At 41.7% G+C, this 22,849-nt stretch overlaps 1 protein-coding gene across 3 annotated transcripts in view; it reads right to left on the bottom strand.

Moving 5' to 3' along the window:
• Window positions 1–22,849, bottom strand: part of dph6 (diphthamine biosynthesis 6) — a 56,100-nt gene that overhangs the window by 15,779 nt on the left and 17,472 nt on the right. For 2 of the 3 annotated variants that reach the window (XM_010767561.1, XM_010767562.1), the window contains exons 6-12: window positions 16,444–16,505; window positions 15,944–16,038; window positions 15,726–15,819; window positions 13,528–13,678; window positions 12,986–13,111; window positions 10,867–10,996; window positions 10,569–10,743 (exon numbers count right to left, since the gene is read on the bottom strand). In XM_010767561.1, the coding sequence (XP_010765863.1) occupies window positions 10,569–10,743; window positions 10,867–10,996; window positions 12,986–13,111; window positions 13,528–13,678; window positions 15,726–15,819; window positions 15,944–16,038; window positions 16,444–16,505 (833 nt within the window). Of the gene's footprint in view, window positions 1–10,568; window positions 10,744–10,866; window positions 10,997–12,985; window positions 13,112–13,527; window positions 13,679–15,725; window positions 15,820–15,943; window positions 16,039–16,443; window positions 16,506–22,849 lie in introns of those variants that run through there. The other variant, XM_010767563.1, reaches the window with a different exon arrangement.

Raw genomic sequence — 22,849 nt, 5'->3', positions numbered from 1 at the left:
GGATTTGATATGCAACGACTGTTTAATCCTTGTGTGGTGGATGGCAGTTTGTCAGGGATGTGTGCAGTGATTTCATCTTGAACTGGCTTCAAGTCTGTGGGGCTCTTTCAGCATTAGTGCATTCAAAGCAGATCACGTCTGGGAGTGGGAAATGATAAGAGATGGGCTCATGTTGTGCTGCGCCCTGAGGAAATCCTGCCTCTTCTGACACCTCATTTCTACAAATACAAACCTTTCAGGAGAACCACGACCCTGCTTCTACAGAATCTCTCCCCATGTTAGGCTTCTCATTTAAGGCTTCATGGGAAGGGGAGGGAGATATTTGCCTTTTTATATTCTCTCCCCTTCTTTTTTCTACTATCTCTATTTTTTCTTCCTGTTTTTGCTCCAGTTTGAGCCTAACCCCTGTATGCTCAACTGTCACACAAAATCAGTGTTACTTAAACGGCGACATAAATAGCAGTATGAAGTGCACAAAGAGCGGCAAGTACAGGGCCCTTCTGAATGCATTCTCTCAGGTCTAGAATTGCACATTTATTCAGAAAACTAACCATAAGCATATATTCAGAACACAAGGGGACACATTTAGAAGTACATTAAAAATGACGCAACTATGGGGAGCCATTGTTGAGAAAGATGTGTGGTCAGTCTGAGCCAGGGACACTGGCCTTTCCCCAACCCCCACCTTCTCTAAGCTTATGTGTATTTTCCTGTTGTGCCTGTTTGTCTGCCCTCGACATGCCCGCTCCATAGACACTGAAGCGTGTGGAAGAGTAACACTGTCATGTCAGCTTTGGTCAACTTTATGGTGGTCAGGAGCTGCCGCTCAGTGCTATAACCAAGGTCAGAGGAGTCTGACTGCTGGATGCTCAGGGAGACACATCTGAATGCCAACAGGCATGAATAAACAAATAATAAATAAAACTTTCCACTGCCACAAAAATATATTTTTAACCAAAAGATGATCAAATGTTGAAGCTAAATGGTATTCTGTCTGTATTTTGTTCCTGTGTAGATTTACATTAGCAATATTGATGTCAATATGATAAAATTGAATCAAATAAAACCACAAATACTCAAAGCTGATGTAATAACATTGTTGTTGTTGAGTACTGTGCCACACCAGAGCAGGGCTGTGGATGCAGAGTGAAGGAGGGGCATGGTTTTTCATTGCGTTAGGCAAAATGCCCTGCTGCCTTCAACTGTCCCGACCTCACATTTTTTGACAAATTGGTTGTGAGGCTTTTACGACTGATGCACATATCGCAAAAATCATCTCTGCCAAGCTTCCTCTATGACCTGCCCGTGGGACATGACAAGCCCCTCCATGCATCGCTCTATCAAACCGAATCTTTCCAGGACAATGCAAATTATGACAAATTCCATCATCCTGCATTATGCGCTTTCCTGCTAATCTCCCTAATTCGAGAGAATCGGGGAGGGTCTCGCTGTTTCAGCTGAGGGGCATGTTGTCTGATTGAATGATGCTGAAGCTGCATCCCTCAACCCCCGTTCTTTCTGCCTTTCCAGCTGTGACCACCTCGTCTCTTCTGTCTTTTCATATTTTTACTCTTTTTGATGCTGCATCTCTTGGTCTGGCTGGTAACGTAACCACTAACTTAACCTGGGCACAAACAACGCTGTCAACACAGAGGCACAACCATTAAAGAGAGACTATCAGTATCGGTGAGGTTAAGTAAGTCTGTGTAGAGATTGTGTGAGATTTGAAGAAGAGGACTACATTGTGAAATATCTATTAAAATGTCAAAAAGAAATCAGCTTGCGACCCAGTGACATGAAGATGCTCTTCCATTAACAACACTATTCTGCGTCCATGTCCAAAACATCCAGTCAACCCACACAAACACGCTCTTCCTTGCGTTGTTGCTACTCTGTTGGTTGTAATGGATCAAATGTGTAGTTCAGTTAATAAAAGATGAATAAGAGACGATCAAAAAAATGAAAGACGGATTGAACAAGATGGAAATTGCAGAGGAGAGCAAAAAGAGATGTAGTCCCTTCTGGTCTCAACAGATGGCAGTATGGCTGCATTCAAAAGGCAGCCGGATCCACAATGCTGTTCATACACAGTCCGCCAACTCCATGGACAGGCTGGCTAGACAGCTTCGAAGTCTTCTTGGATTTTCCTCGTTTCTTTTTTTTGTTGGCAAAGTCAAAATGTTTGCATAAATAAGCAGAAAATTCCGTCAGTGAGATTCATAAATATGGATGACATTTTGGGGTAAATTATAAGTAAATAGTGTAAAAAAAATAATGTGAGGTTGTTATATATTTATTTTTTATCATCAAATAATGAAAATCTAATGAATCTAAAAATGTGTCTTAAAAAAGAATAAAAATACAATTACAATATTATTTTCCATCTCAGAAATCCTTTCCTATTCTTACTTTGGAATAATTAAAATCTGTATTTTGTTTTAAATGTGCACAAGACACAAAAACATAACTATAGCAAGCTCATAAAATACAATGTGCTGCAAATGAGCTTAATCTCCTCAAACATTAAGATTTGTGTCTGAGCATCAAATTGAACTCAATATATTTTGACATGTAGAAAATATTGTGTACTCTATTTTATATTGAATGAACTCTTACCCCGAGCATCTAAACTACATTACACTACCCAGACTCACAGGGCCTGACACCCCCTTACATAATAAATCCATAATATCAATAATAAATATATATTAAAAGTGAACATGCCGATATGTCCTCAGAAAAAAAGGAGGCTGTGTATTATTCATCTGCAGCAGTCTTTACAACAGTAAAGCGGTCTTTGATGACAATGGCATTTCAAAAATGAATGACCCAGGTTAAAAGTTACTACTCAAAAGAATTGCCTCCATAGGAAATTTATGATGAAGCTAGTTGCCAAAAGTAAATGGAATGTAAGCGCTAACTCATGTCTGACTCATCCGTAGTACTGCTAAGAAAAAAGTGAATAAATGAAGAGAATACGGCAATGCCTGCACACTGTTGAATGTGGATGTAATAATCATTCCTAACCAGAGGCGCTGACTGCCACTTTTAATATACGCAACTTATGGAATCACAGAAACATAGTGAACATAATAATTATAGGAATAATCTATAAAAGCTTTTTCCTAAAATACATAAACTACAGTGCAGGGATGTACAGCAGACAGTAGGAGAATCTGCTGCAGTAAAAAGCCGACTAACACACACTCTGGGTCGGTGACAATTAGTGTTATAAACTACGCGTTTGTTACTGACATATCAATCATTGTTTCTCTAAGTTTATACATTCATTCTGTGCTAACAAAACACTATTACATTTGCTAGACATTTGTATATTCTGTTTGGTTAGTAGATAGAAAGCATTATCCTGTGTTTTTGATTGTGCCTATTTTGCTACGTTTTTATTATATTCTCTATTAGGAATATTTCTCCATTACATGTTATGAGAAAAATTCTATGAGTGAAATGTTAAAACGAAGGGAGATATATTTCTCCCTAACACGGATCCCTATTAGTTTCTGTATGTCACTAGTTTGTGTGGGAACCTGTTTCTGTATTGTCTGTATTTGCCACACGTGTATATTTCACAAGTAGCATCTCCAAGAGCATCCCAATCTGTGTGTTTTTGTCTGTGTGTGGATGTATGTGTGTGTGTATATATGTGTAGGCCCTGTCAGCTATGCCCTCTCGTCACTGCAGGGGGAAGAAACACACCCGGGCAGCTCTGAATATAGTGGCTAGTTACCATAGTAATGGGATGGTCATACGTCTCTCCTCTCTCAGACAGTGATGGGAGTGGACAGGACACGCCGCTATGCTTTTTATCTATGCATTCGCTATTCAGTTATTTCATTCCACAAATAAAAAGCCAAGCCACCGCACCTCTCCTTTTTCCGTATTCAAATAGAGGGGTAAAATGGGAAGTAAACAGTTGGATATGGGGTAATAATTCACACATGGGACTACAAATAATGATGTGTTTTGACTGAGTGTTTGTGATTGCAATTGTAACAACGTGAGTGTCTTGGCAGATATCTGCTGCTGTGAGATCTTTAAATGACGCTTTTCAGCTGCCTTCTTGATATCTCTGAACCATTCACCCCTCCACTACTCATCAGCACTGACAAAGTGTGAGGAAAACAAGCAAACACACACTAGTGAAACATGTGGGTGTCTCAAATAAAAAATGCAACAGTCTGCCATTCATCAAATAAAATCATTTTCATACTTCATAGCTAATTGCTTGCATCTGTGTTACGTACAATGTTATATAGACTATACTGTTTAATCACTGTGGCCTCAAAAATAATTACAAAATGCTTTTTTACACATAAGGTATTTAAGTATTTTAAAATCTGTAAAGGTGAACAACTTGGATAGGGTGCTGACCATTCACTACAGACACCAGAGATCTGTGTTTGTCGAGGCTTCCCAGGTGATTAAATATGGTTAAGAGGCACACACACACACACACACATAATGATTATACAGTATATTTACATGCATGTCTGGTATCTATCTCCATTTAATAGAGGAAGAGGGGCGATGGACATGGCTATCCTGTCCCTGCTCCCCATGGCTTGTTGACATGAACCAAGGCAGTCAGGCACCAATAATACATGAAGAGCTGTTCAAAGGCAATTAGGATCAGTTGTCAGGGCCGGGCCCATTAATGAGTGGGAGTGTGGCAGGGGCCGGGGCAGAAGCACAGCGCCGGCGTTCACGGCCGCGTGAGAGTCGATGCGCTCTGACAGATCCAGTCCTTCCCCTGTCCTCGCCTGGTACAAGCTGATACCAGTCTGTCCCCACGTGGTGCTTCAGCAGCACAGCCCAGGATAATGTATTAAAGAAGGCACTGACTTCTGAAAATGACCACTGCCATTGCAGGTCAGCCTCCACGCGGTCACAGCGGGGCAGTGGGGGGGGGGGCATGGGACAGGGTTGGGAGGAACATAATTACCTCCTCTGCCGTCTACCACTTCCCATGAAACTGCCCCCTCATCAGATTAAAAACATATTCTCACATGAGCTCTCAAATATATGTACACATGTAGAGGCAGGGTCCCTGTCCAATAGCTATTGCTGTGTCCCAGGACGGAGATATCAACACAGATACATCTTAGGGTGTAGAGATGAATTACAAAAGGGGAAAAAAGAGCCCATTCTCGCAGTAAACACAGTTTATTATGGTAAATAAACCAACATATGAGTAAACATTTGCCAGGAAATGTTTGTATGCTGATGGTTTGAGATAACCTGTGTTTGCTCAATTGCTCATTTGATTTGTCTTTGCATACATCTTTATCTATTTGCATGTCAATCAGAGTGGTTTGAATGTTGTATACCTGTCCTGTCAGTCAGTCATGAGTAACAGGTAACAGTTAGTCACCTGTGACTCATTTTAATGACCAAACCAGTTTACCTTTTCATACAGCCAGGACCTTTCACAAAGAGCTCACAGGTGTGTGTGTGCGTGTGCATGTGTGTGTGTGCATGTGCGTGTGCGTGTGTGTGTGTGTGTTAGACCTGGCCTCGGGGCATGCAGCCGACATGCCATTGCGGTAAGGTCTTACTGGGTTTGATCAGTGTGTTTCGTGTGTGTCCAGTTCAAGCGTAGACAGTTGACCCCGGTGTTTGGGTAGGATGAGTAAAGCCTACAGAGACAGACTCAGGTGATGTGCAGAGACAGGAACTGAATCGATGCTCGCAGGGGGAAAGGCTGAGAGGTGAAGCTCGGCTGTCAGTCAAAACCCTTTCTGACTCTCCCCAGACAAAAGGTTCAACTCCTTGCACACAATTCAGGCATTCAGGAAAGGAAACAGCCAGACAATTCTACTTGTGCCTTCAGTGAAATGAAAAGAAAAAAACAATTCTGTGTTAACATCCTCCTCTGCAACTAGGAGCAAGTATCTACAAGTGCTAAAGAACCCCGTAGTTTTGAGAAGCTCTCAATCTCATGAGTGCTCAAACCGCTGAGCTTTCAAGACCTCATTTTTCATCGACTCAATTACTCGACAACTGTTCCCCTCCTGGTCCCTCCCCCTTCCTCCCTGCCTCATCCCCCCTCCTCCCTGGTTGGAAGTGATCATTTGTTCTTTATTAAAGTTGATAACATCCCTTGCATTGTCTGAGTGCGCACGCTAGAGAGCCGCCCCTACTGTTCTTGCCTCCAGCGCTTCGTATTATTGGAGCATTATTTCACGCATGCCCTCCTCTTTTATCAAGCGCTTTTGAAGTAATGTTAATAGACTAGAAAATTGAGACATTTATGAAGTATGGGCCGTGTTTATGAAAAAATCCATAAAGTATGACAGGGGAGAGGTGAGATAAAAGCAAGGTTTTAATAGATTATGGCAAACAGGGGAGATGCGTCAGATGCTGACAGGCGCCTCCTCTGAGATCCCTCATATTTTATGGGATTAATTTTGTTGTATTAGAAACGAAGTTAAATGTCCTAATTAATCTGTTTGTGCCGCATGAGTACCTCCCCCAACGTGGATGCACGCACACACTGTTTTTGGGCTAATTACTCTTCTGTGGTAATTGAGGTAGATGCAGTCTCTAGATGTATACTGATGAAGTTTGGGGAGGTGGGGGGTGCTGTTTGATGTGATGGAGTGGGGGGCTGCTGAACTGTGCATGTTGGCGCTTTGACAGTAGTGAAACATTCTGGGTGAGAACAACAAACCATAAAACTAAACCACTTAGTTTAATTTCTGATATTCATCACTAACATTTTGGCTTACTCACTCACCACACCAGCTCATATTTAGCTGTCAGCTAAATACTGTTCATCATAAAGCAGGGCTGCTATCTTCATAAACTATACACCATGACATCAAGTCAAATTCCTAGTATGTGCGAACCTACCTGGCAATAAACCTGTTTCTGATTCTGATTCTGAAACCCATTGTGAACTATTTGTTATCGAGCTATATTTAAAATGGATATCCCTGTGAAACAGATATATGTTTCTTTTCAAACAAAGATGGATTTAATCATTTGAGCGGTGAATTCCTATCCCTCTCATCTCATCCATGTCACTCTTTCCTGTCAATCCTCCGATATGCGACTTTGTTGGCTGGAATAAACAAATCACAATGAGGCTTTCAACTACCAGAGGCCACTTCTACCTTTGTCATTCTTGCACACTCTTTCTGGCCTAACATGGGTGGTCCAACTTCACTATGACTCAATCTAACCTCTGAACTTTCATCAAGAGGGTCAGACAAAGTTTAGCTTATTGTTTTTAGACATCAAGACTCCTGCGAGGAGATTATTCAAATGCTACCCCCTGCCACACACACTCCTCCCTTTGACACTAATTGGCGGCGTCAGATCCACTTTCCTCCTGATGCCTCATAGTCCACTTTGACCATTTTTTCAAAATCCAATGCAAATCCTATCGCGGGCTTGTGCAAGACAGTCCTCCACAATATTGACTGTCACTCACAATTAAGGGAATGAGGCAAGGGGTTAGTGTTCACCAGCAACCTGAGGCCAGTGTAGTCAGCTCCCAAAACACACCCCGCAGAATCTGATCAGTGAGTATAATTTCCTAGCAAATATCCCAGGGGTGAGCCACTTACCTTAACAGGAAAGGGGAGATGTTTAACAGCCATTCAACGGCCAGTCTTTTCTTTTCAGACATGGTTTGGCTTTTGTGTTTGCCTCTGTGAATGTGGCTCCGAAGGGAATGTGATGGAACTAGACGCATTAATCTAAATATATGTGGAAGAGATCCTGCAGTTTGAATCTCCTGTTGTTAACTCTGACTTTAGTAAGTAATGGGTCCATTTTTTCCATCTGGCAACTCAATCGCATAATCATCTTCTATTAGCACAAATGGATTTCTGTGCAAAAAAGTTGAACATGCTGGCTAAAGAAACAAATACTCTTTTGTCCTGCTTTTATCTTAATGCAACAGAATTGTTTAAAAGCACCTTTTAGGAAACATAAAGTCATCATTTTTATTAATTTTAAAAGCATGCTATTATTTGGCTTTTGTTGTAATGAGATCATTTGTTTTGATATTTTGAAATTAAAATGGATGTCAGAGAGCATCTTCGTTTTCCTTAAATTGATTGATGTATTAAAACAGTGACATTCTTATATCTTAATTAGATTATGCAAATTTGGTTAAAACAAGTGACAGCAACATTTGCATTTGTTCTCTGATAAACAAGGCAGCAAAACAAAACAAACATTTTGTCATGAACTTTGTTACCGCTGCACTCACAAATGATATATGATCTGACAAGTAATGCATATTGTGATGAATACAACCTCCAAACACATGTCAATCAGGTACAGAGCAACGGTAAAAACAAAGCATACGTTAATTCACTGTTTTTGTCTTTATAGCTTGCGGCTTTTACCTAAACTACCAGCGTATCGTACATTAACATACAATACACCAAGAAGCCCGCAGCTTTGACATCATAAAGGTTAACTAATTCTTTAAATCAAGTCAGATCTGAATCTGTCAGCATGCCAGGTCGAGTCGACAGTTAGTCAGCACGCCATTCCTGAGAGCTGAAGCTGAGAGAAATGACAAGCCAGGCAGATAGATGAATAGATAGATGGAGTTTGAAGGTCCAGCATCCATCACATGCCAATCCTTAATGCCGTTCTTTTCTACCTCCAACAGTACCACCCGTTCAATGAGGAGACCTACTGTAGTCACATCCTGCAGGGCCAGAGCCATGTGTTGTCTCTCAAACCACTGGACACTTGTCAAAGTAATAAACTGGTCCCAGTAGAGCTGGACATTGGTCCGTTAATAGCCTATTTGTATACAGCACATTCAAATTGTTAGCAATACCTCATGTTGTCAGGAAAATAAACACCAGAGTTAACAGTTGACCTCAATTAATCATCATAGGCGACTCTCAAATTGTAGTTTTTTCCACCACTTACTGTAGTCATTCCTTCTCCATCACAAAAACACCTCTGCTGCACAAAACTGATTACATTCTCTGGACATAATTAAGGTCACAAATTCTTCCTTTAATCATTACAAGTCCAACCCCCAACCCAACACTAGCTGGATCCTTCTTTTAATTACCAATTATTTTCTGCAGTCGGTGAATGTGGAGGGCTCCAGGTTATTTGGTCTCAGAAAGCAGCTTTTCTGTCTCTGTTGTTTCCAGAGCCATATCGCCATGGCGTCACGGCAATAGCCACCAAGGAAAATTGTCATTAAGATGGAGTCAACGTACTGGTGAGAGGAGGGGTTGTACTGCACGTTTGCTCACAGCAAGGGGCTAATTGTATCAATATGTAAAAATCTCTAGCTGTACTGAAGAGTTGTTAATACATTTTTGATCAAATTAAGTCATTGTTGCGTGGAAGAGGAGCAGACACACTGAGAGGCGACACAGGGGTCGTGCAAAGCGTCGCGCACGGCTCTGAGTGAGCAAACTACCTTCATTGTTTTCTCAAATTGCTTTGGATATGAATGATCATTAGAAGACTGAGGGATTAAACTGTTTTCCAGAGGCGATAGCACATGCCCACGGCTGACTTCAATTTCATGTCTCAATGAGACTCCATTGAGGAAATCAAACACGGCTGGCATGTTAAAAGCAAACCTGACTCTGTAGGTTACATCTCAGGAATCCCAACTGCACCAGAGCCTCTGAGCTTCGGTGACACACTGGTGAGATATGCCGTCAAGCTCTAAATGAATGGCTAATCCACACATGTTCTCACTCATAGACAGATTTGGCTGCGGGATCAAGGACAGTGTGGAGGAGATGGACACTATCCTTGTTGACAGTACCTTGACAAGTGTAATCCCATATAATACACACTGGGTAAACAAAACACCAAGCCAACCGTGCAACCGCGGCCCACACTTCCTCTGCTCTGCCTTTGAATTTGACATTCTTCCTGGGTTTGAAACAATATGAAAGAAGTTCTATTCGTGGCTTTACAAACAAGTGCAAAAATGGATACACACTGCCCACTAGAACAGGGATACATATTTACATGGATAGATAAAACCAGCAATGAGAACAAACTATCACACGTAACAACAATCACACGCATGTGCACGCATGCAACTATACATAAACACAGACAACAGAGACAAACAGGAAACACTGCATGTAATCTGAGACACTTGGAATGCTTTTTAAGAGTTGAGCACAAATAAGCATCATAAGAGTCACCTGCAAGATTCATCATTCATTCAAGTAATCCTTGGTACTCATCCATTCGTCTATTACTCACCTGTACTAAGTGATACTTTAAATTGCTTTGCCAACAATGACGGAAAATAATATAATGTTCTTTGTGCCTTGCTCAGACACTGTTACAAGAATCAACTGATTCAGTGGATTAGGTATCATTTGCAATTAGTAGACAAACATGTTATGTACAGAACAGGTTGTAATGAACAGATCATACAAAGCTTATGATTTATGACAAGTCTATAATGCTTAAAAGATTAGCTGAATACTTTCCTAAACTATTAACAGTTCCTAATTGGCCTATTAAACCGGCAACACCCTCACCCACCACAAGCAACACCACCCTTCCCTTTTGTGGACCTCGGAGCTTACCCTAAAGGCCTGACTGTAGGGCCCGATGTTGGCGGGGGCCCAGTGGGACAGGCTCTGGACATGCAGGGCTTCTCTCTGGTGGAAGCAGCCCTCCTCCAGGGGCTCGGTCCAGTCATGGAGCAGGCAGTCCATCTGCAGCAGCTGCCCGGCAGGAAGAGGAGCCTGGACACACACCCTTCAAGGAAAAGAGATGAAACAAGGAATGAATGGCTTTGATTTTAAACAATATATATCCTGTATGTTTACAGAGAGAGAGGAAAAACAGCGGGAAAGGTCTGTATGTGTGTTTGCGTCTTACCTGGCTGGAGGGTTTATACCAAAGTGTTTCTTATAGACGGTGTTCAGAGAAACAAAATCGTCCATGGACCTCACATACAGGTGAACAAGGATGATGTCCTTCAGCTTCCAGCCTCTGCTTTCCAACTCACCTGGACAGAAACACATTGTTTAGTATATCACTGTAGTGTAGCATTATTGTCAATTAATTATAGTAATTTAACCATAACCAAATACTCCCATATTTATTAAACACATTATTGCATATTTGGTAATCCCTATTTGGGAATGTTGGCATGCATTACACATACTGTACAGGTAAGTGGCTTATGGCAGCATAATCTATATACTATGCTTTATTTTAAATAAAAAGCATTAGATTCATTTGTCCTGTCCATAATACGCATAGGCTTGAGACCAAAAAGAAGTGCTGCATCTTGCCCCAGTACATGCCGNTCTTTAAAAATCAGACAATGTGATTTTCTGGATTTTTTTTCTCATTTTGTCTCTCATAGTTGAGGTATACCTAGGATGAAAATTACAGGCTTCTTTCATCTTTTTAAGTGGGAGAACTTGCACAATTGGTGGCTGACTAAATACTTTTTTGCCCCACTGTAAGTGGCTTATGGCAGCATAATCTATATACTATGCTTTATTTTAAATAAAAAGCATTATATTCATTTGTCCTGTCCATAATACGCATAGGCTTGAGACCAAAAAGAAGTGCTGCATCTGGCCCCAGTACATGCCGTGTTTGTAACTGGTCACCAGCTTCATGCAATTGGTTCTTTTGAGACTTGTGATTTTGGTTTACGACGATAAACTTATTCTAGTTATAGTATTTATTTTGACATGTTGAGGTTATAAGTTGCATTTATCCAACCACCACAGGCAAACTTGTCAGTGAACAAACAATCATGGAGTCTAAAGTCAGTGTTCAGGCATTTGTTTGTGTACAAATGTCAGGCTTACAGCTGTGCTATACCTACCATAAAGCCAGTCTGTTCAAACAGTCTATAAAAGGCTATCACTATTGTGGTTAAGAGGTAGAGCAAGTGGTTAGCTTCAATATTTTTTCCTAACACTGAAATGTATTGAAACTGCATTAAAGCAGTGTTGGTATTTGTCACCTTCTATAGAGAGCAGTGTAACACAGTATGTGTGCACATCAATGGCTTTGGATGCAAACACAGGCACAAGGGCTCAAAGCAAAGCCTTCTCACTACAATCATTTGAAAGAGCTTCAAGTTTGTTTTTCATTTGCCAACACTAGCGTCTCAGACTACTTCGCCTTCATACAAAGAGGTTGTTCATTAAATATTAACTTGTTTAATATTGTCTCTGCACTGTGAAGGCTGTTCTGCCGAGCACCACGATAAACATTAAATATGCTTTTCATCTTTCGCTCCTCTTTCTCCATCAAAAAAGAGAAAGAGGGAAAAAGAAAGGCTCAGACACACTGTAAAAGCGTGCTCTTTAAACTTCTGCAGGGCAAAAAACCATAAACCCACCCAACATGCCTGCACTGTGTGTGTGTGTGTGTGTGTGTGTGTGTGTGTGTGTGTGTGTGTGTGTGTGTGTGTGTGTGTGTTTTAAAAGATGCTCTGTTTTGGTTTATTTAAAGCGCTTGTCCTTGTTTGGTGGTCAAATCGCGATCCCATTCTTGTGACTGACGGAGCCTCTGACACACTCTTCAGAATAAGGAACAACTTCTCAAGCTCTCCACCTCCTTGTGTGTCTTTAGCTAACGCAGCAAAGAGAAAGAAAGACACCCAAGGGACAAAGAAGTTTTCCCCACATGTTTCTCTACATTGGGTTTTTGGGGCAGTACGGCAAGCCCTGCAGAATCTGTTTTAATGCTTGAATCAGTCAAGGACAAGGAATTCTGTATCATCTCTCCCTGATCATTCCAAAGATGAGATTTGTATTTGATAGAAGATGACTTATTAAAAAGGTGAGTTTACTTCTGAGTCTCCTTTTATGTGGCTTTTGCTATATGGGAAGAAAGAAATAATGTTCTAGCAGACTTGTGTTTTTCCTAAGTATATTTTAAAGCAGGACCACAACTCTGGTCCACAATGTTTTTCAAAGTGTTCATTTTCTTCCTCAATACTTTCTGTCCCTCAGACTTAACACCTTACTTTGCAGCTGTGTGAAAGCTGCCGTTGTCTGGCCCTGGACCCCAGGATCTTTGCTCTGAAGGCCGTTGATGCCAGAGATCCACTGATAGCCTTTGGAGCTCCTCGGTGAGCAGGATGGGGAGGGGTCTGCAGGAAGAGATACAAGAAGAGGAAGAGGGTAGGAACAACTTAGTACAATCAAGTGTATGGTCCAAGGCTTCTAAGGCTTGTTCAAGACTTTTAAAAGATACAAAATAAGTATGTAACGGCTTGCTTTTTTCCTTTACAACTAGGGAAAATGCTGTATGAGAGAGATAATGCATGCATAGGTGGTTTTGTCAAAGGAGCAATGAATTCAGAGACTGTCACAAATACACTGCTAAAATGACAGTTCTTGTCAAACAATCACTCATAAAATACCGGCATCACGATGCTGGCCGCATGACACAGATTCAGGAAGCACACACCACACACAAATATCATCTGACACACACATAGACACATAAATACACACTGTAGCACGCATGTCAGCATGTGGATGTCTCGCCGTAAATGAATCTCACCGTGGCCCCGCTGACAACTAAGGTCACAATTTGATGTAAATTCTTGCTGGTTGTCTTGAGCTTGATCAGCATATTCCACCTCCTCAGTCATCTTGTCAATGGCGTTCTGGCAAGGACAACTACCATGGGGCAAAGCTCTCGCCACCACATCCTGCAATAAAGCACCACAGGGAATACATCAGGCCAAACGCCCACCAAAGAGCGCTGAGCCTTTTGCAAAGACAGACAAAACGCTGTATAATTAGCCAGCCTTTTCAAATACCCCACCAAGCTGGCTGTGTGTGTCAGTCCTTCATGACAAGGGCCCAGACACACATAACTTCAAGGTGAATGAATATGAAACAACATGCTAACATATTCGTTGTTCAGGCGAATAGGGAGTGGTGTTTTCTGATACTGTAGATTCAATCATGCTGGCTGTCAGTCAAGAAACTCATGACTGGATGTGTGGGACATGTTTTGGATTTCACCAGTCAGATCCTTCTGTTTGCTTATGCTTAGCCGACTGCTGCTTCTTTAAATAACAAATCATTATTATTCTCTAAGGCGTACATATTACCTGCCAAATCCTGCTGGGGCGTCACACATTTGAATACATATTTCATATTTCAACGCCCCCCCCCCTCACCCTGTCCAACACTCATTCACCCCCCTCATCTGCTGTCAGCTGCATCAGGCCATATGATAATCAAATTAATTATACTTCAGCCCCTCTCTCCTGGCCAGCATAAAAAAAATAGCTTGACTAGCATTAACGGAGGGCAAATGATGGTGGTCCATCCCCACCCCCTGAGCCCGGTGCAGTTTCCTCTAGTGCTGGTGTCACCGCAGATCTGTCACCCTGACGAGAAGAGCTTCAGAAGGCTGAACCAGGGCAGGTTCTCCCCTGGTTGCACCCCCCCCTCCCCTCGCAGGCCCTGGATCTCCCTGCTCTTCCCCCAGCAACCTAGGGGGGGCTGTGTGTGTGTGTGTGTGTGTGTGTGTGTGTGTGTGTGTGTGTGTGTGTGTGTGTGTGTGAGTGCGGGTGTGTGTGTGTGTGTGTGTGTGTGTGTGTGTGTGTGTGTGTGTGTGTGTGTGTGTGTGTGTGTGTGTGTGTGTGTGTGTGTGTGTGTGTGTGTGTGTGTGGGGGTGGGAGAGGAGGCGTGGGGAGCTAAAAATATATAGCTGTAGGGAGTGAGGCTGCAGGGTCACGAGGGGTTGTGGGATGGGGGTATGTTTTCTGTCCATAACAGTCCCAGCCCCCACCCAACATGCAGACACACACACACACACACACACACACACACACACACACACACACACACACACACACACACACACACACACACACACACACACACACACACACACACACACAAACAAACAGAAAATCAGATGTACGCATTATGTGATGTGCAAAGAAACGCACGTGCAAATCACAACCGTTACCCTGGAGACATGTGAGCTACAGGCGAGTAGCATCCCTCTGTGTAACCCTTGTAGTGTTACCCCGCTGCAACAAATACAACGGCGTGCGAGCGGCACTTCTTGTCGCTAGGAATACTCATCAACCAGTAGGTGTCTTATTAAAGCAGACAATTTCAACCACAGTCATTAAAGCTGCACATAAATGAGGTCACCGTCTCCATCACAGAATACTAGGAGGATTGTAAAGTAGTGTGTTTATGCAGGGAAAGTGTTTCGAAGTGTCGCCCTTCTTATCTGTGAAGCCCCGTTCAGCTGCTTTTAATACACCAAAAGCCAATTCTTAGTGCCTCCCCTCAACCCCCGCCTGTGTCCGCTTAGCAAGCTACCTGAATGCAAAGCGCCTTAATGTGAGCAGACATGTTTATTAAGCTGGGCCTAGTTTCAGGCTGCAGTGAATATTGCAGACGTCAAAGTAGGCCATGTGGGGCTGGCGGAGAGAGAGAGCGAGGGAGACACCGAGAGCAAGAGTGTGCGAAAGGGAGAGAGAGGCCCTCTGGAGGTCGATCTGAACCCTGCCCTACAGTGCTGTGCTTCTCTTCTGTTCGACAAAGTTATCAGACACCAAAAGGTTTTGTTCTTGTGTTTGTTTTGCCCTCACAGCGGTTTTTGAAGTAATCAACCCCGGGAGTGACTCAAACTTTTGTTGTGAAATCATTGATTCGGCATTGAAAGCATTGATCTTATTTGCAAAACAAATTATACTCATGGATTCCTTCAGAAGTTTTACTCACGCTATCTTTGTTCTCGCTGTGTATCTCTGTGAAGCGCAGGTAGCCGACCGGAGCGAAGGCATCTGCTGAGTGGATCACTGTCTCCACTGCATCGCTGCACACACATGAAGAAACTTTAATGTGCAGTCATGCTGGCGGGAACAAAAGTTAACTTTCCAAACTTATAGCAGCAAGAGTTTTAATACAGACACATAATGAACGTTTATGTCTTTACTCACACAACCATCTTTTTTTTGAAGAGGGGGCAATCGAGAGTGAAGGATTCATATTCTCCTCCTTCTCCGCAGATATGAACTCCATACTTCTGAGACAGCTAATCAGTGAAAGAAAACACCTTGTTAAATCATTGAATCCCCTATTAAAACACACTATTTACTTTCACTCAATTTCAATCATTTCACCTAAAATTGTCTAGACATATCATACAAATACCTTGTTGTCATTTCTAATGTTCAAAATAAATGTTTAATTTTTGAACATTATAAATGATTTTCTGTATCTGTAATAGAATACAAATATGTTCGCACAATTAAGCTGTGAAAGCAGAGAACTGAGAATGAAATCACTCTAAAACTATAACTGAAAGTGAATGATAAATATATGTTACAGTATAATAAACATATTAAACACCACAACATGTTTTAAGTATCGTAATGTAAACATAGAAATACATGGAAGTACTGCAGTGATGAGTGTAAACTGGGTGGCAGTGTGTGACCTGTTTCAGATAGGGCTCCATGTCAGATAGAGATTTTCCCAAGTGCTTCTCTGGATCCAGGCCTGGCACCCACGTGGGAAACGCACACAGGATACATACAAACATACACACAACGTGCACAAAGACAGAAACACACACAGACACACGTATGGAGGGAGAGAGAGAGAGAGAGAGAGAGAGAGAGAGAGAGAGAGAGAGAGAGAGAGAGAGGTCTGATCAGCAACAGGGAACAATGATTGAAGATGACAGGCAGGGAGGTTTACGGGCAGTCGCACAAACACACACGTAAACCTGCACCCTGGATCTATTTGTTTGACTTTGCAAGTAGTGTACACAGATCTCTCTGGGTAAGGGCAACAGTTTTCAATTGCTGGCCGCAGACCCCCCACACCCCCACACCCCCTCGCCCGTCGCCCCCTCATCTAGTTTCCTTTGAGAATATAAACTCTGGAAAGAGATCTTGTTTATTTGCCTTTTCCCTCCCCTTCCCCTGAAATGGTGCATGGAAGTGACTCACAGGCATGGGAGAGAAAAGAAGGAGGGGAAAGAAGTTTGGAGGAGAACTCTGCATGAATACCCAGTGGTGGCACACTCCTAAAATACAAGCTCATTCCCCAGACAAAACAAAGTAAAACCAAGCTGAGTAGACTTCTGGAAAAAAAGAAAAACAGGCCACGCTTTCTGCCCTTTTAATAAGATATCACATTCTAGATCAGGGGTGGGGAACCTCCGGCCCCCGGGCCGTATACAGCCCGTGAGACCATTTGGTACTGCCCTCGAGGTAATTTATAAACACACGCAAAGAAAAAAATTAAAGAAATCTAGACCGCAAACAAATTAAACAAGCAAGTGCCTGTTTTTCCTGGTCCTTGAACACAACACGAGCCTAGTGTCATCACGTGGTGTATGTCTCGTCTGACAGGGGTGTAGTGCTGACGGAGAGCACCAGAACTCCGCTCCGGCACTTCAGAAATTGCAGTACCCATAAGGAGCTGTACACATGCCGCAGTTTTTGCGTGGCTGTGTCTTTAGTTGTAAGCCCAGTGGCGATCTGCTCATCTGTCATACTGATCCTACAGTCAATAACTTTGTTGTTATTAGCATCTGGTTAGCTAGCTATGCTAACCAATATAAGAAGCTTTTTCTACAACCAGTGAGGTAAAGGCACATCTTTATATGATCATTATATAGTTATAAAAAAACAAGAGAATAAAGTAAACAGGTATAAAATACTATATGACAGTAAAAAAAAGTTATTAATAAACAAGAATTCAGTTTGAAAGGGGAGTGATTTGTAAAATATCCATAAAGAAAATAAAATCAGTTTCATATAAGTTTCATATGGATGTTGAGAGAGGTATCCATAGATCTCCTAATGTTGCTCTCAAAGTGCACCAGATTGATGCTTTTAAGTTAAACATTTAAAAAAAAAATCTTCCCGGGGGAGCATGCCCCCGGACCCCCCGAGAGGAGGTTAGGTCCCCCCCCACTTAAATCATGTTCACATGGATAGGAAACTAAATTGCACACATCTTGTGTCCATATCTTTCTGTTTTGGTGGCCATGCCACAACCGTGCACGTGCATGCACGAGTCATGGTAAGACATCTGGGTTTTTCTTTGCACAGCATGAAAGAAAGGCGAAATGAATGGGCTGTGATTTTAGTATTTTTAAGCAGAGGTTAATCATTTGTACGGCCCTCGGAGGATGTTGGAAAAATTGAAATGGCCCTTGAGAGGAAAAAGGTTCCCCAGCCCTGTTCTAGATCATAGCTTCTCCAAAGTATCACCTTTATCTTCTTATTTAGGGATTATAAAAAAATATGACCAGTTGTAAAAAGGTATACATAAAACAGTAAATACTTGCTTGTTCGGCTTTTAATAAGGCTTTTAATCCTTCCTCACACTAAATCCCGATTTTGTCTTTCAGACGCATGTTCCTGAAGGCACCACGCTGAACTCCATCTCACCATGTAAACAACTCCTTTCACAAAGAAAGGGCCGCCTGCGTTTTCCTACTGTACATTCTTTACTGTTCCGATGAAAAACAAAAGCCCTGAGTACCAGGTGCTCGGGACAAAGAATAGAACAGTAAAAGCATAACAGGACATGAAGGTAAAGTGCTACATTTTTAGGAAATTCCAAACTGTGTAGTTATATGCTGTTGCAACTATGTTAAGCGGAAAACATGATCGCTATCTACAATTTTATCAGGGCAAATGACTGGAACCAACAATTACACCCTAACAGTCACTGATGAAGGCTTCCTTATTCTCCAACATTTTCCTCTTCCTTTGGCCGCCTCTTAATTGATTGACATAATCATTAACAAGTTACTGATGACCTATATGGAGTGACGTGCAGTTGTGACAGTAATGCCATCGCAACAGAAAGAAATGGCTGAATTGTCCCCTAATAAGTTATCGGAAAATCCACTCGCTCCTCTATTCCGAGGCATCACCGTGTCGCGCTCATCGGCACGTTCATGTGTTTAATTAAAGGAACAAAGTTAATCGTAATGTGAGAATCTCTCCTCTCTAATGGTCTGACAACCTCAAAGGTTAACGTGTCATCCCGGGGACCCATGGGGAGCAACGGATGGGAGCCGAGAGGAAAGGGTGAGGGGATGTGATGGGAGGACGTCCAATCCCATCCTGGGTTCATCTTAATCCCAGCTGTGTCTCTCCTCGGGGCCCCGGTGGTCCAGCACTGCAGGGGGGGGGGGGACGCAGGGCCACAGCGGAGGGAATGAGGGAGGGTATGGGGGTGTGGAGGGAGAGAATGAGCAGGCCCTTATTCTCTTCCCAGGAGAGAGGTGGTCTTAATTAGTGTGAGAATATCTAATCTCAACATCCTCTCATCTTAACCCTGCCACAAAGGTAATAAGGCAGGAGGGGGAAAAAAGCATTAAAATTCAATCCCATTTAAATATCCTCTTTAATTAGTCATGCTTTTTAACAAATTCTAATAATTGGCTCCAAATTGCTGAGGGGATGCCACCTTTTTTGATATGTTCATTAACTTGGCTTCTCTTAAATAATACATGGAACATGATTTGATATTTACAAGGAGGGAAAAGGACGATGGAAATCTAGGAAGACAGGAGTGAGGGATAAAATGATACAAAGATGGCATTAACGCGGAGGCATTCCTCCCAAGACCACTTAGCACTTGTATGAGTGTTTTCTTAATTGAAGTTCCAGACTGTCTTAAGGTTAGTGAAACCGTTTGGAAATGAGGGTATGTGGAATGAGCTTGCACTTGTACAATACATGCTTTGAGAAGTCTTTGAGTAGCCACTGGTGAGAGCCTTCAGCGATCTAACACCACTCATTTACATCTTCACATCTCTGTCTCCGCTGAACCTGTTTTACAACTTGACCTAAACCCAATTACCTAACCTCATTATGCCACATTAAACCCAAATAAGCCCACTAGAAGCTGCCATTAGTCTGCCACCAGAGACAGCAAGACCGCACTTTGGAGAGAGAGGAGCTTCCCTAAGAGAGACTGAGAGGAATGGCTCTCCTTTAAAAAGAGCTTTTTACCTCGTATTATCCTATAAAACTCCAATTAAATTCAGTGAACTTTAAAACCAGTGAGCACAGTAATGAGGGAGAGCCGTTTTCAAAAACCCTGTTGACATTTAAGGCCTTGAAAGTAGCCAAGAATAAAAAAGTTTACTAGAAAACCAAGAGCCATTTAGGGATTCAAGTTGTTTTAATATTAAAGATATGAACAAAAATGTAAAAGCTGACTTCTATGCAAAGAATGATCAGACACAATAGGCGCTTTCACACCGCAGTACTTTTCCCACAAAGGTTCATGAGAACTTAGTTCATCAGAACTCTTTAGTTCTTTTTGGTGTGAACGCGACACTTCGGAACTATATCGGAACTAAAGTGGGAAAAGTACTCCGGTGTGAACACGGCTAATGATAGAATATTAAGTGGAGTCTGGAAAACCCGTTGTTTCTGCTTGAAAACTCATTATTTAAAGTCAATTCTTGGACCAAAGGAAAGGCTGTGAGATAAAAACCCTTTCTACGGAAAATGCTGCTCTCACTTCTACCCTTATAGAAGTCAATGGCAATTATTTTCAGAGCACACTTGCACTATTTCTTTTAAACATCCATGATCGGCCTTGTCCTACTTTGATGAGTTGGATTCATGTAAACCCACAGCAGTGAGTTGCCCATTTAATTGAAACTGCTTGTGATTTTGCTTACTGAGCCTAATGCTAAATTAAAAGCCACAAGATTGTAGATACTGTCTGAGCTGAGCTGAGCGCAGTATCACAGACATCCACGGGTTGTCTTAAGATCTGGCGTGCCAGCTGACAGCTCGGCTTTAATCCCTGCCTTCAGAGAGAAAAGGCAGAGAAAATTGGATTCATGATGTGTAAGATGTTAGCCTTTAAATGGATGAAATAAGCATCTCCTCCCTAGTAGGTGAGCTGCATCAGCCTTTAAACAACGCTCTCAACGACCCACGCCAAAACAATAGCTGTTCACTATCACCTCATCTTTGCGAAAGAAAGACAGAGAGAATACAAAATGGAAAGGAAGAAAGAAGGGGAGGGAGGCGGCTCCGTACAAAGGATGATAAGATTAAGGTTATATGTGAAATTTGTCAGGCTCTTATCTGAAATTCAGCGTCTGTGAGCAGAATAATAGACAGCATGAATTGTGTAGCAATCGCATCAAGATGAAATCCTTTCAGTTTAACAAATCAAAAAGGAGAAACCGGGAGTGCTTAAAACCGTACAGAACTTTCTCTGGACAAACTTCATTTATTTTTTCATGTTAAGGAATTCACACAAAGTTTGCCGGTGATTTAAAAAGACGAAACAATTTATTCCCACCATACTAAAATAATTTAAAGTTATAATCTCGAGAACTAATTGTATGAATGTCTGTTAAATTGCCATCAATCACAATGGTGACTGAGACTATGATCCAATGATGAAAGCCCTTGCATTTGCTGTATTACAAACTTTGTAACGGCAATTTCTGACAAGTAAGATCCAAAAACACACATTCCTGTCTATCATTCACTGGAACTGCCCTAAAACCTCCTTACATGTGTAAACGGCGCTTTTGAGTTGTACTGTAGTTAAAACATTTTTATCAGCAACAGATTACCGTACATGAATGTATGGATTGAAATGATTCAAATACATTTGGGTTAGGGGACAGTACATTTGTTCCAGAAGCACATTGCATCTTGTTTTTTTAAATATAATGTTCCATCATCATTCTCCAATCTTAAAAACAATCGTATTACCTGTTAAAACATGTGTCATATCAATGTGCCGTGTCACTATAGCTCAAATATTCCTTTATATTTGTACGGTAGGTAACTGAAAAATCTGGTTCTCTTTTGCATTGTGTGTCTTTAGAAAGGAATGCTACTTAAATGCTATTCATTGCCTTTTATATGGACGACAAAACAGTTCACTTTCTTGATGTGTTTGAATGAATTGTCCTTTAAGTATATAATAAATGATATTCAATGTCCTTAAGTGGGTGAGGTGATCAGTGAAAGCAAATTTGTGACATAAATTCCTTTCTTCGTGGCACAAAGGCCACGTTCGTGTGAAGGGTAAACGATCATGCAGTGATAAAAGGTTTTCCAGTGGAGAGACCTTGATTTCACACATGCCAATTATCTCTGGAGCTGAGGTCCAATTAGCTGCTGAACCTGTGCCCTCATATACACCTGCACTAATCAATCAATTAACTAATCACATTAATATTTAGTTGGAGCTTTTGGAATTGACAATTACCACAGTTAGCTCAAGAGATAATGCACTATAAAGAGAATTTTTCCAACAATAATATGAATTTCCCTTTGAGAAAAATGCTTTTTTTTGCTAATTAGAAGCATTTTCTGACATTCACAGGCTTAGACTCAGATATTTAAAATGACTTCACTACAACATGCAATTTGGCATCTTCAAAGACTAAAATCCTATTTCTTTCTTTTGTGGTTTTAGGCTGCCATCAGCACGCAAATGAACACTTCTAGAGAATTCACTTAGAGGCTCATCCTGCATTTGGACAGCTGTCTTTTCTCTGCAGGGATTTGTCATCAAGGAATATATCCTCCCTTAAGAAAGAAAGTCTTTTTTTCCCTTCTTTATCCATTCACTGCTAATTTCCACCTGTCTTTCTGAGTGTCTAATGAAGGAATATTAATCTTGAATGACTTCTCACTATTCAGAGCGCACCAAAACCCATTTCATACTACCGCAGAATATCATAAGCCGTTTTGGCTGTCAGTTCAGATGCAGACTTCACCTTTGTCCTGCGAGAGTTGTTTTTTATTTCTCCTCATGAGGTCTGCACGAGTAAATCCCTCCGAATCTCTTTCTCTCGCTCACACGTACACACACAAACACCAAAG

This window comes from Notothenia coriiceps, unplaced genomic scaffold, assembly GCF_000735185.1.
Source record: "Notothenia coriiceps isolate Sejong01 unplaced genomic scaffold, NC01 NC01_scaffold00004485, whole genome shotgun sequence".
NCBI classification, from domain to species: domain Eukaryota; kingdom Metazoa; phylum Chordata; class Actinopteri; order Perciformes; family Nototheniidae; genus Notothenia; species Notothenia coriiceps.
The sequence above is the reverse complement of the archived record's forward strand: the minus strand, read 5'-3'. Positions and strand labels throughout refer to the sequence as shown.